This window comes from Pteropus alecto, unplaced genomic scaffold, assembly GCF_000325575.1.
Source record: "Pteropus alecto unplaced genomic scaffold, ASM32557v1 scaffold153, whole genome shotgun sequence".
Lineage (NCBI taxonomy): Eukaryota > Metazoa > Chordata > Mammalia > Chiroptera > Pteropodidae > Pteropus > Pteropus alecto.
The window spans coordinates 86,298-97,662 of NW_006434516.1; the positions used below are offsets into that span (position 1 = coordinate 86,298).

General features: G+C 50.3%; 1 protein-coding gene and 1 long non-coding RNA gene across 9 annotated transcripts in view; one reads left to right on the forward strand and one right to left on the reverse strand.

Annotated features, from left to right (window-relative positions):
- Positions 1-264: 264 nt before the first annotated feature.
- On the reverse strand, positions 265-6,665 carry LOC107195496. Its single transcript, XR_001516669.2, has 2 exons — positions 6,469-6,665; positions 265-1,127 (listed from the first exon to the last, which is right to left on the reverse strand). It is a non-coding gene; the product is annotated as an uncharacterized LOC107195496 (long non-coding RNA).
- The window catches only part of BIN1 (bridging integrator 1), a 55,890-nt gene continuing 50,620 nt past the window's right edge, over positions 6,096-11,365 (forward strand). For 2 of the 8 annotated variants that reach the window (XM_025045069.1, XM_025045068.1), the window contains exon 1: positions 6,104-6,484. In XM_025045069.1, the coding sequence (XP_024900837.1) occupies positions 6,401-6,484 (84 nt within the window). In that variant the 5' untranslated portion in view covers positions 6,104-6,400. Of the gene's footprint in view, positions 6,485-11,365 lie in introns of all 8 variants that reach the window. The other 6 variants (XM_025045070.1, XM_015587463.2, XM_015587462.2 and 3 more) reach the window with 5 other exon arrangements.

Genomic DNA, 11,365 nt, shown 5'->3' on the forward strand with positions numbered 1-11,365 from the left:
AAGGCAACAACGATTCTATGTAGGGGGTTGTCATTTCTCAAGTTGGGGTCTGAGCAAGAAATTATTCTTTGCCCCCCAAAGAGCATAACCTCTTCCCCCAACTCTGTTCATCACCAGGCCAGGAGGAACACAGTAGGTGCACCCTCACTAATTGTCAGAGTTAGGAATTGGATCCCAGAGTGCCTTTGCCCCACTATTACAGAATAACTTTATGGGGGGGGGTGTTTCTAGGTGTGTAAGAAAGGCAAGCACATACATATGCAATCTTGTCACTGCACTTTATTTAGTAAACCATTTATTTTTCATAGATAAAGCTAATTATAGGAAATTTCCAGTGAATACTTCTAGATGCTGGAATCTCACTTCCCAAGGAACTCAACAGTGATTTTCTGAAGGAGTACTGGACAGTTTGCTTTTTTGCATCTCTATTTACCCACCGGTGAAGCTGGCAAAGGTCAGCCTACTGTGTCTCACCAGCAAAGAGGCCAAAAACCAGATTAACTAAGAGACACTATTCCTGACCTTCAGGACAGGATATCTAATAAGAGTAACTACCATCTACCCGGGCAACTAGATCCTGGGTCAAGGACGGTCAGAGCTACCTCTAGTCTTTAACAACAGCCTTGCCTGGTGGTATTATTGCTACATGTAAAAGGAGCAGGCAGTGACTGGCCCAAGATCACACAACTCATAACAACAGAGCTAAGGTCTTCTGGTCTGAAGCCTATGTTGTTGTCATCTTCTCAGTCTACTACCTTTCGGCAACACCGGAGACCATACACAGTTCACCAGAGAAGTCAATCATCTTAATTATTATTATTATTTTTGCTCTTGGAGAGGTTTTGTTTGCTGGTAGCAAAAGAAAACAACTGGTTTTTGCTGGAAACCTTGTTTCCTGGAAGCCTTGGAAACATCCTGGAGGTACTTGGTGGCCCTGTGACTGGCCTACTCCCTAGGCCACTTCTGCAAGGCATGGTTAAACTGGATCAAGATGGGAGCTGAACATCTGGATCAGCAGGTTTGGAAGCCAGGAGGCAAAGCTTAGGGACATATCTCCTTTCAGAAGGTCTTCTGGAGCGTCACCCTCCCATCTCTGCAAGGATCCTGTAGAGAACAGCTGGACAGGCCTGGAAGAACGGACAGGTGCAGTGGTCAGCACCAATTTGAACACAGACTGTGAACTGCATGACCTTAGCCTCCCTTCCCACCTTTACTCTCAACTCCTACTCCTCAATCTAGGTGCTCAGATGTCCCGATTGGAACAAGTTCTCAAACAATACTGTTGTGTCTTTCTCTTTCTGTCTCTGTTTCTCCCTCTGTCCCCATCTCTCCAACTCTCAACTTTTGTTGACTTCATCTTTGAGGCAGAATCTTTCACATGGTGGGCACACTGGCCGCTGGTGATTCTAGATCTACGTCCTCCCATATTAGCAACTCTGGGGGAAAGAGGAACTTCTGTGTCCTACAAGCACACATCCCTTCAAGCCCAGGGAAGGCTCTTATTGGCTCTGTTTGGGTCATGTGCTCATCTTTGAGCCAATTGTTATGGCTGCAGTGAATGTCTTACCTGCGCTATGTACACATGGTGCAAGGGATAAGACTATCTCAAGCAACCCCAAACAAGGAAGGAATTCCTAAAGAAAGTAGGACAATTAGCTGGGCAGGCCAAATTTATAGCATTTGCCATCTACTATATAGCCACCATTTATAGAATCACTTCTAATATTCCAGGAGCTTTTATAGATATTGTTATTTCCACAATAATTTAAAGAGTGTAATTTACCTTCCCTTACCCTCCACCATATTACAGATGAGGCTTGAACAATTTAAATAATGTAGCCAAGAATGGAAAAGTGGTAAATGGAGAAGATGACTTCTGACTCCAGGTCTGTCTCACAATATCATGGTGGTGGCATTTTACATGTACGAGGGAGTGAGGAAAATTTGTCAGAGGGCCCTTGTTGGACACCATGTCACACATATGCTGTCCTAAAATAACATTTCTAGAAAGACCAATCCTCTCTGGTTCTGCCTGTAGATTCTCCTGGATCTCCCTTCTCTAAGAGATGAGGCCCGCGGGCCCAGGATAGAGGTGTGAAGCTGGTCTGTTCTGGTTTTGAAGATGGCTAGATGCTAAGTGATGTCAGCTGTGTGTCTTCTGGGTAGACCTGTGTTCTCCAAGTCTCCACCTATAAAAGAATGGCAAAAAGTCCTACTGCTGTCAAACAAAGAATTATTCTGATGGTCAAAAAAGTATAAACAAAAAGATCTTGCTCTGTAAGACAGAATGATGATTATGATGATGATAGTAGTCATAGTGCCAGCTCAGAGCCTCTTACTCAATTCTTGAAGGATAGAAGGAAAACATGGGGTGGTGCTCTTTTCTCTCCGAGGGAAACAAATACTGCCCATTCGCTTGTCTGAGTTTTTCATGGTTTGAAAAATCACTTTCCCAGACTTCACAGTTCAGACACAGAGGTGGACAGGCACAGCACACACTCTGTGCTTTCTCTTTCTACTCTGCCACATTGTGGTAGCCCGAGTAGAGTCTCAGGGGACAGTTTCCTCATTTTAATGCAAATATTTGTATTTTTAATGGCATTTATTTCTGATTACAAAAATAGTACATGTGCAAAATTTGGAAAATAAAAAGAAGAAAAAAAAACCTCTTGCCCTGAACTGTTTCACCCAGAGATAACAACCACATCTCGACAGCAGTTGGCACTACACTGTTATGCAATTTAATATCTCGCTTTATTGTTGACAACACACTTCCCAATCATGAAAAACTGCATGAGCATTATCGTTTTGGTAAACATCTTATGTATAGCTATACTGTAGTTTAGTTAATTACAGGTAGTAATAGGCCTTTTGCAGGTGTCTGGAGGGGGTGGGGATGGACAGGAGGCCCGGTGGTCTCCACTGTGGAGAGCCAGAGGGGTGCAGTGCTGGGAGGCTGGGATGTTGAAGGGGAAGAAGGAAAGATAGGCTGATAATTTGCTGGACATTTCCTTGTCTGGTCATTTCTTTCTGTCTTGACAGTTGAGAACACTGCTAGGCACCAGGATCCCTCCCTGTTCTCCTGTCAATGTTGACTTCAGGTCTTCAGATCACCCTTTCAAAGAGCCTCAATCCCTCCCAGACTCCCCATCCCCTCCCCACATAGGGAAGTACCCCAAGAAAAGACTTTATTTCACCCACTGCTGTTTCTGCAGCATGAGCCCAGGGCTGGTACTTAGTAGGTGCTCAGAAATGCTTGCAGACTGAGGGAGTGAGTGAACACGAATAACAATAGTAGTATAGCTCACATTTGTATGTTTTCAGTTCTGTACAAATTATAATGAACGTGATGAACATCTGTGTGATTAAAAAAATTTTGAATTATTTTTTGACTTGAGATTCTAGTGTTGAAGAATATGGATATTTTGATGATTCTTAATACATATTACAAGATTGCTTTCCAGAAATTCTTTAAAGGTTACACTCTCGGAAGCAGTAGTGAGTGTCTATCTCTCTGCTTTTAAGTAAAGTATTTGAAGAAATGATTTGCTGAGTTGATGAAAGTGGATTTAGAAATGGTATCTCATTGATTTAATGAACGTTTTTATTTCTGGAAAGATTGAACTTTTAAAACCTATTTATTGGGAATTTAAATCTTCAATTTTGTGAATTGTACATTGTATCATCCACTCATTTGTATAGTGGGATCTTAATGTTTTTCTTATGAATTATAAGAGTTCTAATTTCTTTTGAAATATATTTCAAAAATATTTCCCTAGTTTCTCATGCTTTAATTTTTTATGTTAAATTTCTTTTCAAAATGGAAATGGCTTCCCCCCCCAAAGTAAAAACAATGGGCTACCACAAACAAACAAACAAACAAACAAACAAACAAACCCAGACACAATAGAAAATTGTAAAGAAAGTAAAAATCTCCTACATTCCTATCCCTTGGCATTTCCTTCCAAACTTTTATTTTATGTATTGATGGTATTTTTTGAAGTTGAAAAAGTTTTAATTTTTATATACCGCCAAAGTAGCATTTTTTATTTCAATGCTTTTGTGCTTAGAAGTCTTTCTAATCTAGAGATCAAATAAAGAATTACCTTCTGTAAAAACAGAGCTGTGTATGTGTTTTAGTTATGAAGGCAATATAGAATAATACAGAATATTTAGGAAATTAAGAGGAAAAAAATCAGCCACAATGCTTTGACCTTGACACATCTATCTCTTTTATGCCTGGTTCTTTTGAATCTTTGGTCATGAACATTTATATTTATTTTTATGTGGTCGCAAGGATAGTGCATGCAGAATGTCCTATCTTCTTTTCACTCATAATTATACTGTAAACTGTATTTTCATGTTGCTACACAATCTTTGTAATGGTTGTTTAAAATGATCCCCTAATGGTCCCTGTGCCTTCTAGCTGACTCTATCCTGATAACCATTTTAGTTGCTTCCAATTTTTTGTCAAGTGATATTTCAAAATACCAAAGTCCAGCGCAGCAGACTCCCACTGTTCTCGGGGGCTGACTGTAATAGGATTTGACTTCTGCTCATTTCCTCTTTTCCTCAAAGGAGTGCTGGAAGTAATTGCTCTTAGAGAATGGTTAGAAAAATGACAAACAAAATGAGGAGGAGAGAGACTGTGAGGTGAAAGCATGTTGAGCTTTTAGGAGAAAGCTTCTTTAAAACTCAGGCTGTGCTATTTAGGTTTTGTTTTTGTAACTCATGAATTGGGCATGAGTTTATAATAATTTTGACAAAATGCTTTTCTTTCCAGCTTTTTTTCTGGGAAGCAGTTCAATGTATCACCTGAGGGTTTTAGAACAGGAGGGCCTAGGTCTAGATCTCTGCTTCTCTGTTGTGACCTTTAGCAGCTGCAAAGCCTCAGTCTATCTTTCTGCAAAATAGGAATAATAATAGGCCAGGAGGGAGGGCTGTTTAAGATCTTCAAATATAGGTGCTGAGCAGTTGGGAAGAACCAGGAATAGTTAGAGAGACTGCAGGGGAGTCTAGCAGGTGGAGAGAAGAAGGAATCCAGGCTGAAACTCTTCTTCCTAGACCTGTATCTCCAATCCTATAGGGGGCTTGGGTTATGGTCTGCAAGAGCCCTTCCTGCTCCCAGGGACCCCTGCCTTGGCTCCTGTAGATACACTGACAGGTCTAGTCCTCCTCCTTCTCAGGAAGGCCTCAAGGACTCACTCTTCTCTCCATTCAATTCAGCCCACAATCCTTGAGAAACCTAAGGCAGCAAAGAGCTGCGGCATCCTTCCATTTTAGTTGGGGAGGGGTGTGGGTGGGATTAGTAGACTCGATATATATTTATTCATGTTGAATAAGTGTCATTGGTCTGTTGGCAAAGCTGGTTAGCAGTAACCTTATCTTCTCTTTAAATAATGATCGTTAACCATTTTTTTTCCAGCAAGCAAGAGGGGACACGCAGGATATAGTGGTTGAGAGCCTGGGATATAGAGTCAGATACCTGGTTCCAAGCCTCTCTGTGCCTCGTTCATAAAATGGGAATAATAATTCTATTATTCTATTAAAATGCATTTTAATAATAGCACCTACCTCATAAGGCCGTCATGGAGACTGAATAAGGCCTGTCGAGGAGGCACCTAGCAGACTGCAAGCACATAGTGAGCCCTCAGTAATGTCAAGTTGTTGTTAAAATCGTAATGATTATAAGCAAACTTGAAGGCTGAGTGCCTGGTTAGCATGGGACTAAGGGACTAGGCTCCAGGGACAGAGATGTGAACCTGTCCCAGAGGCGCTCAGATAACCCAGGTGGAGACCGGTGAGTCTGCAGGACCCGAGGAGGCCAAGAGTCTAGTGCCCGGCCAAAGTAGCCCCGGGAAAGAGAGGGGGTTCCTGGATTCCAGGGAGGTGCACCAATGACCGCACGTTCTCTCTGCTTTTTTAAAGCACTCTTCTCCTCCATCTGTCCTCCTTTCCTGGGCTGCGGGAGGTGACTACTCAGAAGGAGAACCGGGCTCGTGGCGGCGCGGGATCCAGAACTAGCGTATTAGTCTCCGCCCCGAGGCGGTGTCACTAGAACGTCTCCGGAGTCCCGCTCGCCGAAACCCCCCGCGCACGTGCTCGCTGCTCCCTCCCTAAGCGCCTCGCTGTTCCCGCGCCGGAGGGGCCCTTTAAAAGGCAGTGTCTTGTCCGGCGGGGCGGGTGGGGGTGCTGACCGCAGCCGCAGGCTCGGCCTTTCCCCTCCCCCCTCCCTCTGTCCGTCCCTCCCTCGGTCCCCGCGTCGCTCGCTCGCTCGCCCGGCGCACGCTCCGCCTCCGTCAGTCGACTCGGCTATCTAGTGCGCGGCGTGGAGCCGGACCGGGGCCCGCAGCCGGGGCTGGAAGCTCGGTGCCAGCCACCGGGCGCGGCCCAGGGCACAATGGCAGAGATGGGCAGCAAGGGGGTGACGGCGGGAAAGATTGCCAGCAACGTGCAGAAGAAGCTTACCCGCGCGCAGGAGAAGGTGAGCGAACCGGAGACCCGGCAGCCCGGTGGACCCGGACAGCTGCCCCAATCCCGCACCGGAGTCTGGTGCTGTCATCTCTGGACGACCGCTGCCGAGGGCCTTCGGAGGTCCTTGGGCTGCGCGCTCGGAGCTCTGAGCGCCCTCTCCGATCCGCGTCATCTGCCCCCCACCCCCCCGCCCCAACCCGCACCGCGGCGGGGCAGAAGAGCGCGCAGCTGTCCTCCCCCTCCCCCCGCGGGGCTACTTCGTATCTTCGCCGCACCTCTGCAGAGGAGCGGCCCACGCTCTCCTCGGGCGCTTGAGGTCCAGGCTAACTGTGTCCTAGAGGCCGAAGGCCAGGAGGATTGGGACGAATTGGCGCCTCCGGCCGTCCAGGTCCCCGCGGGCCCTGCAGGCCGGCGGCGCGCGGAGAGCGGCCTGCCCCTTGTTCCTGGGGCCGCCTTGCTTGGGGAATCCCGAGGCTGCCCCTCGGCCCGGGCGCCCGCACGTTTGCTGCAGGTCTCTGGGCGCTGCTGGCGGCAGCCGTGCCCTCCTCTCGCCAGCCTCCATTTCCCCGCCGGCCGCGAGAGGATTGAGTTTCCTTTCCCGAAGGGTGCTAGCGGCCTGGAAGCTCCAGGGAGCAGAGCTTCGCACCCCTCGGGGGCTTCGCGTTTCCGGCGGCGGGGGAGGGGTGGTGGCCCCGGCTTTGGGGAGGGGATGCAGGCTGCAGGGGCGTGGAGGGCGCCGCGGGAAACGTGAGCCGGAGCTCCCAAAGCAGCTAGCCGCCGGCGGGGGATGGAGCCCGGCTTCCCGCGGTGCCCTGGCTGTTCAGGAGACGCAAGACTGGGGTGGGGGTTCGCACCGGCTCGGCGTTCTATCCTAAGCCACCTCTGGTTTATTGCATTGGATCACGCCAGCTGCTGACGCCACTTCCCCTACCCACTCGGACTCTGAAATCTGAGATTGCAGAATCTAGGCTGCCGGGGTGGCCCCCAGTCCTCCCCTCGCAAGTTGTGCCCCCCAACTCCGTCCTCTGCCTTCCCCTTACCCCCGCCCGCGGAACGCGCGGCAGAGTGGGACCCCAGGGACCGCAGGCCTTCCCTTGCTAGGATTGTGGCTGTTTATAAACAATGACTTTTGCAGCTGGGACCTGGGGGCTCCCTAAGGATGCAGTCACGTGATGGAGAGGGTGCATCGGCTAGAGCTTCCCCACGCCTCCTTCAGTTAGAGTCCTGATGCTCATCCTGGTGGTCCCGGGCTGAGGAGGTGGGTGGCTGGGCCCTCAGCCAAGCTGCAGATCTGGCCTGCCCCAGCTGTCCTCTCCAACCCCCACAGTGGGAGGACGGATTACAGCCCCATAGATAGGCAGCGGGGTGCTGGGAAGGCTTCTGTTTACCAGGTTGGTGGGGGGCAGATCTGCTGCCTTCTCCCCCACATTACTCCCCTCCAGTGACGGGGGTAATCCATTTAGGTGCCTGGAGCCAGCAGCTCCGGGTCTAAGCCTGCTTCCTGTTCCTAAGGGGCCAGAAGATGAATGGGAAGCAGAGGGTTAGCTGAGACAGGTCCCTGCCCCCACTCCAAGGAGGTCCTACTCCCTGACTCCCCTTTGCTCTTGCAGTGTCCCTTTTTCCCTGGTTGCCTTGTCACTGCAACAGCATCTTTCAGTAATTATAGGGGCAGTAGGCCTGGGCTATGTCTCTTCCATGTAAGTGGCAATATGTATGTCATCGTTGACCCCACTGAGCTGCCCCCCCCCACCCCGTCCACTCTTCAGCTCCTGTTCTGTGGCCTCAGGCAGTTGGCTGACAGCTGGTCAGCTGTGGATGCTGGCCTTGCACAAGGGCTGTCCCTATCCAAGCCTTGGCTTCATGGAACTGGAGCAGCTTAGTGCTGCTGGTGAGGCACTGGTTAGGAGACCATCCCCCATCAGAAGCCAGAGCAGCACAACAGGTTTCCTGGCTATCTCAGAAGGCAGCTTTCCTTTTGTCCCCTCCCTTGTTGGCCTAGCTGAGTACCCCTTCCCAGGAAGTCTGATGCCTCAACCCACAGGGACCTCTCCCCTTTCCCCTCCTGCAGCTCAGAGTCACAGCCTGGGTGCTGTGACCTGGCTCCCTCCCAGCACTTTCTGGTGGTATCAGGACCGCATACAGTGGTCTCACAGGCACGCCTGCCCCCCCCCCACCTGCCCCTGTCAAATCAGTGAGTAACCAAGCGATTCCAGTTATCTAGTTGCCATAGGAAGGCATTTCTTGAGCAGGGCCAAGCCGTGGCTCAGTCTGTCAGGAATCAGAGGGCGACAGTGTGGTCAAAGAAAGCTTGCTCTCTGGTGCCTATGGAACCAGCCCTCCTGTCCCCCAGCTCAGTGTGTCTCTCTATGGGTCCTGGCTTGGGAAACCCATCCACCTGCTTGCCTCTACCACTGCTCTGGGTGCTCCCTGAGGGATGGGGCATTCACCAGGTCCCCACAGGTGCCTGAGTGACTGTTTATGAATGAACAAGGGCATTTGGGGGTTTGGCTTGGGAGCCCTTACTTTGGCCTGTTGGTGGGCTGATTCATGATGTGTGCTCCTTTGCTTTCCCTTCTTCAGCAAATCCTGCCTGGATATATGTCCTGTGCCTGATCCTGGGCTGAGCCCAGGGCAGTGGGTAGCGGGGTGCTTGTGGGTCTGGCTGGCGTGGAGCTATGGTTGTAATGTACTCTGGCCTCTGGGCCTGGTGTGGGGAGGACAGGAGAATATATGGGAAGGGTCTCCAGGGTCTGCCCGCCAGCATGGTACCATTGCTGCTCACTTCCCAGTTCCCAGCTGCCTCCAGAGTGCCTGGAGTACAGAGTGTATGCCTGGAGCTCAGGCCGTGGGCACCATGAGATCATCTTCTCATTGTGTTTGGCTTCTTGGACCCTCTATAAATGACACTGTCCATTTTTGGTCCTCAGTAGGGTGCCTGGGCAGAGCTAATTTAGGGTGGAGCTGGGTCAGATGACAGAGGATTAGAGGTTGTCTGGGCTGGGCCCTTTGGGGGAGGGGATGTTTGGGGAGAAGGGACAACTGGAGTGGGGGGTGGAATCTGGCCTGCTCTTGCTGAGGTCCACTGCCCGGAAGTCCTCACAGAGCTGCCTGAGGGAGGCTGGCCTTGTGCTGGGGGGCTGGGCCAATGGTGAGCACAGCAAAAGGCTCTGGCAGAGGTGGGAGTGTGTACTCTGTCTGTGCCCCTCGGTGCTTCCTGAGCCTGCTGAGAGTGGGGAGGCCCAGCGGGGAGCGGTAGAGCCCAGGGCTGTTAGTGGACAGCGCAGCGCTGGCATGTCTGAGCAGACGTTTACCAGAGGGAAGGTGCAATGGCAGTTTTTTACAGAACCATGACACATGGCCAGGATGACATCATGATGATCTGGTGGTCAAGGGCTAGCTCCTCACGCAGCATCCATTTTGGCCTCCTCAGTTGGAGTCAGGCCTTTACAACCAATCCTTATTCTCACAGCAGCCTCAAGTAGCCACAGTGCACCAAAGAGCAGGCCTTTGAAATGGGGAGCCCAGCAGGTCTGTTGGAGGTCCTCCAGAGCCCTAGGATCCCCTCACCTCCCCACTTCTAGGCTCCAATTCAAAGTTACTTCCCTCCATTCATTCTCAGTTTCTCTTTCCCCTTGGCATCCATTTCTCTGTCCTTGAGTGTCTGAGGACTCTTCCTGCTTATCCCCCTCATCTGCGCCCCCACCCCCAGTCTTTTCCTTGCTCTCTTTCTCTGTCTCCCTGGTCTGTTTCCTCTGAGCTTGTACAAGCTTTTCTGTACCTCTCCAGTCTCAGATCAGCTTCTCTCTGAGCAACCAGTTATTGATGTACATGGTTCATCTCATTTGCTGGATAGAAGGCTCCTAAGCTGGACATCATCTCTGGGTGGGGTGTTTATGGGGGATTGCTGGACATTTGGCTGAAGATTTGGGCGTGGAGAGATTAGAAGCCTGGCCTCCAATCTTCCCTCAGCCTCAGCAAGCCCTGGGTGGGATGGGGCCTGAAATGAGCTGAGTAGAGTTTAGTGGCTCATGGCAGGGCTCAAAGTGAGGCAAAGGCTGTTTCGCCCAGGGGCCTACAGAGGAGGTGACCACACTGGGCTGCATGGGGGAGTGGAGAAGGTGTTCCAGGAGGGACAGATATGAGCCAAGGTTTGGGCTGAGAGTAAGGACGTCAAGGCTGTCAGTTCAACTGAAAAGAAGGGGTGTAGTATGTTGGCGTGGTGAGGTGGGGTGGTAGGCAGTAGATTTGGGTCAGATTTGATGCAGAGGAATCTGTCTATCCAGTGGATTCTCAGAGAAGCAGAGCCTTGAACTCTTCTTCTGCAGTCTTCACAGATGATCCCATCAAGGCCCCTTTTCACCTTCACTCTGGCATCTGTCCAGGCCTTGCCCTCAGACTAGGCTGTCCAGCCCAGCTCATCCTTTACAAACTCTGTGAGTTGAACAATGTGAGAAGAATGCTTCTGTCCCTCCCTTCTGCCTTAACCCAAGCTTGGGCCTCATATGGTTCTTTTCCCAAGGTTCCAGAATCCCTGGGCCCTTCTCTTGGTGTTAGGCCTCTGTCTCACCAAAGAAGAAGAGAGTATGTGCATGGGCTCGGCAGGAGGGTGGTCCTGGGTTCCCTGTGAGTCAGGACTTTGGGCAAATTACAGGACCTTCCTGAGCCCAGTTTCTTTATCTATAAAATGGGGATAATAATGGTTCCTCTTCACATGTTCGTTGTGGAGTAAAGCCTTAGATAAGTGCCCAGCACATAGCAAGTGCTCATTAAATGCCAGCTCTGGGGCAGAGCAGTGCGATTGAACCCAAACTGGAGCCCATCTTCCCTGCACGGGCCTCTTCTCAGTCCCTCTCCCTAGAGTGTCCATTACAGTCTTCTGTAGACAGCTAAT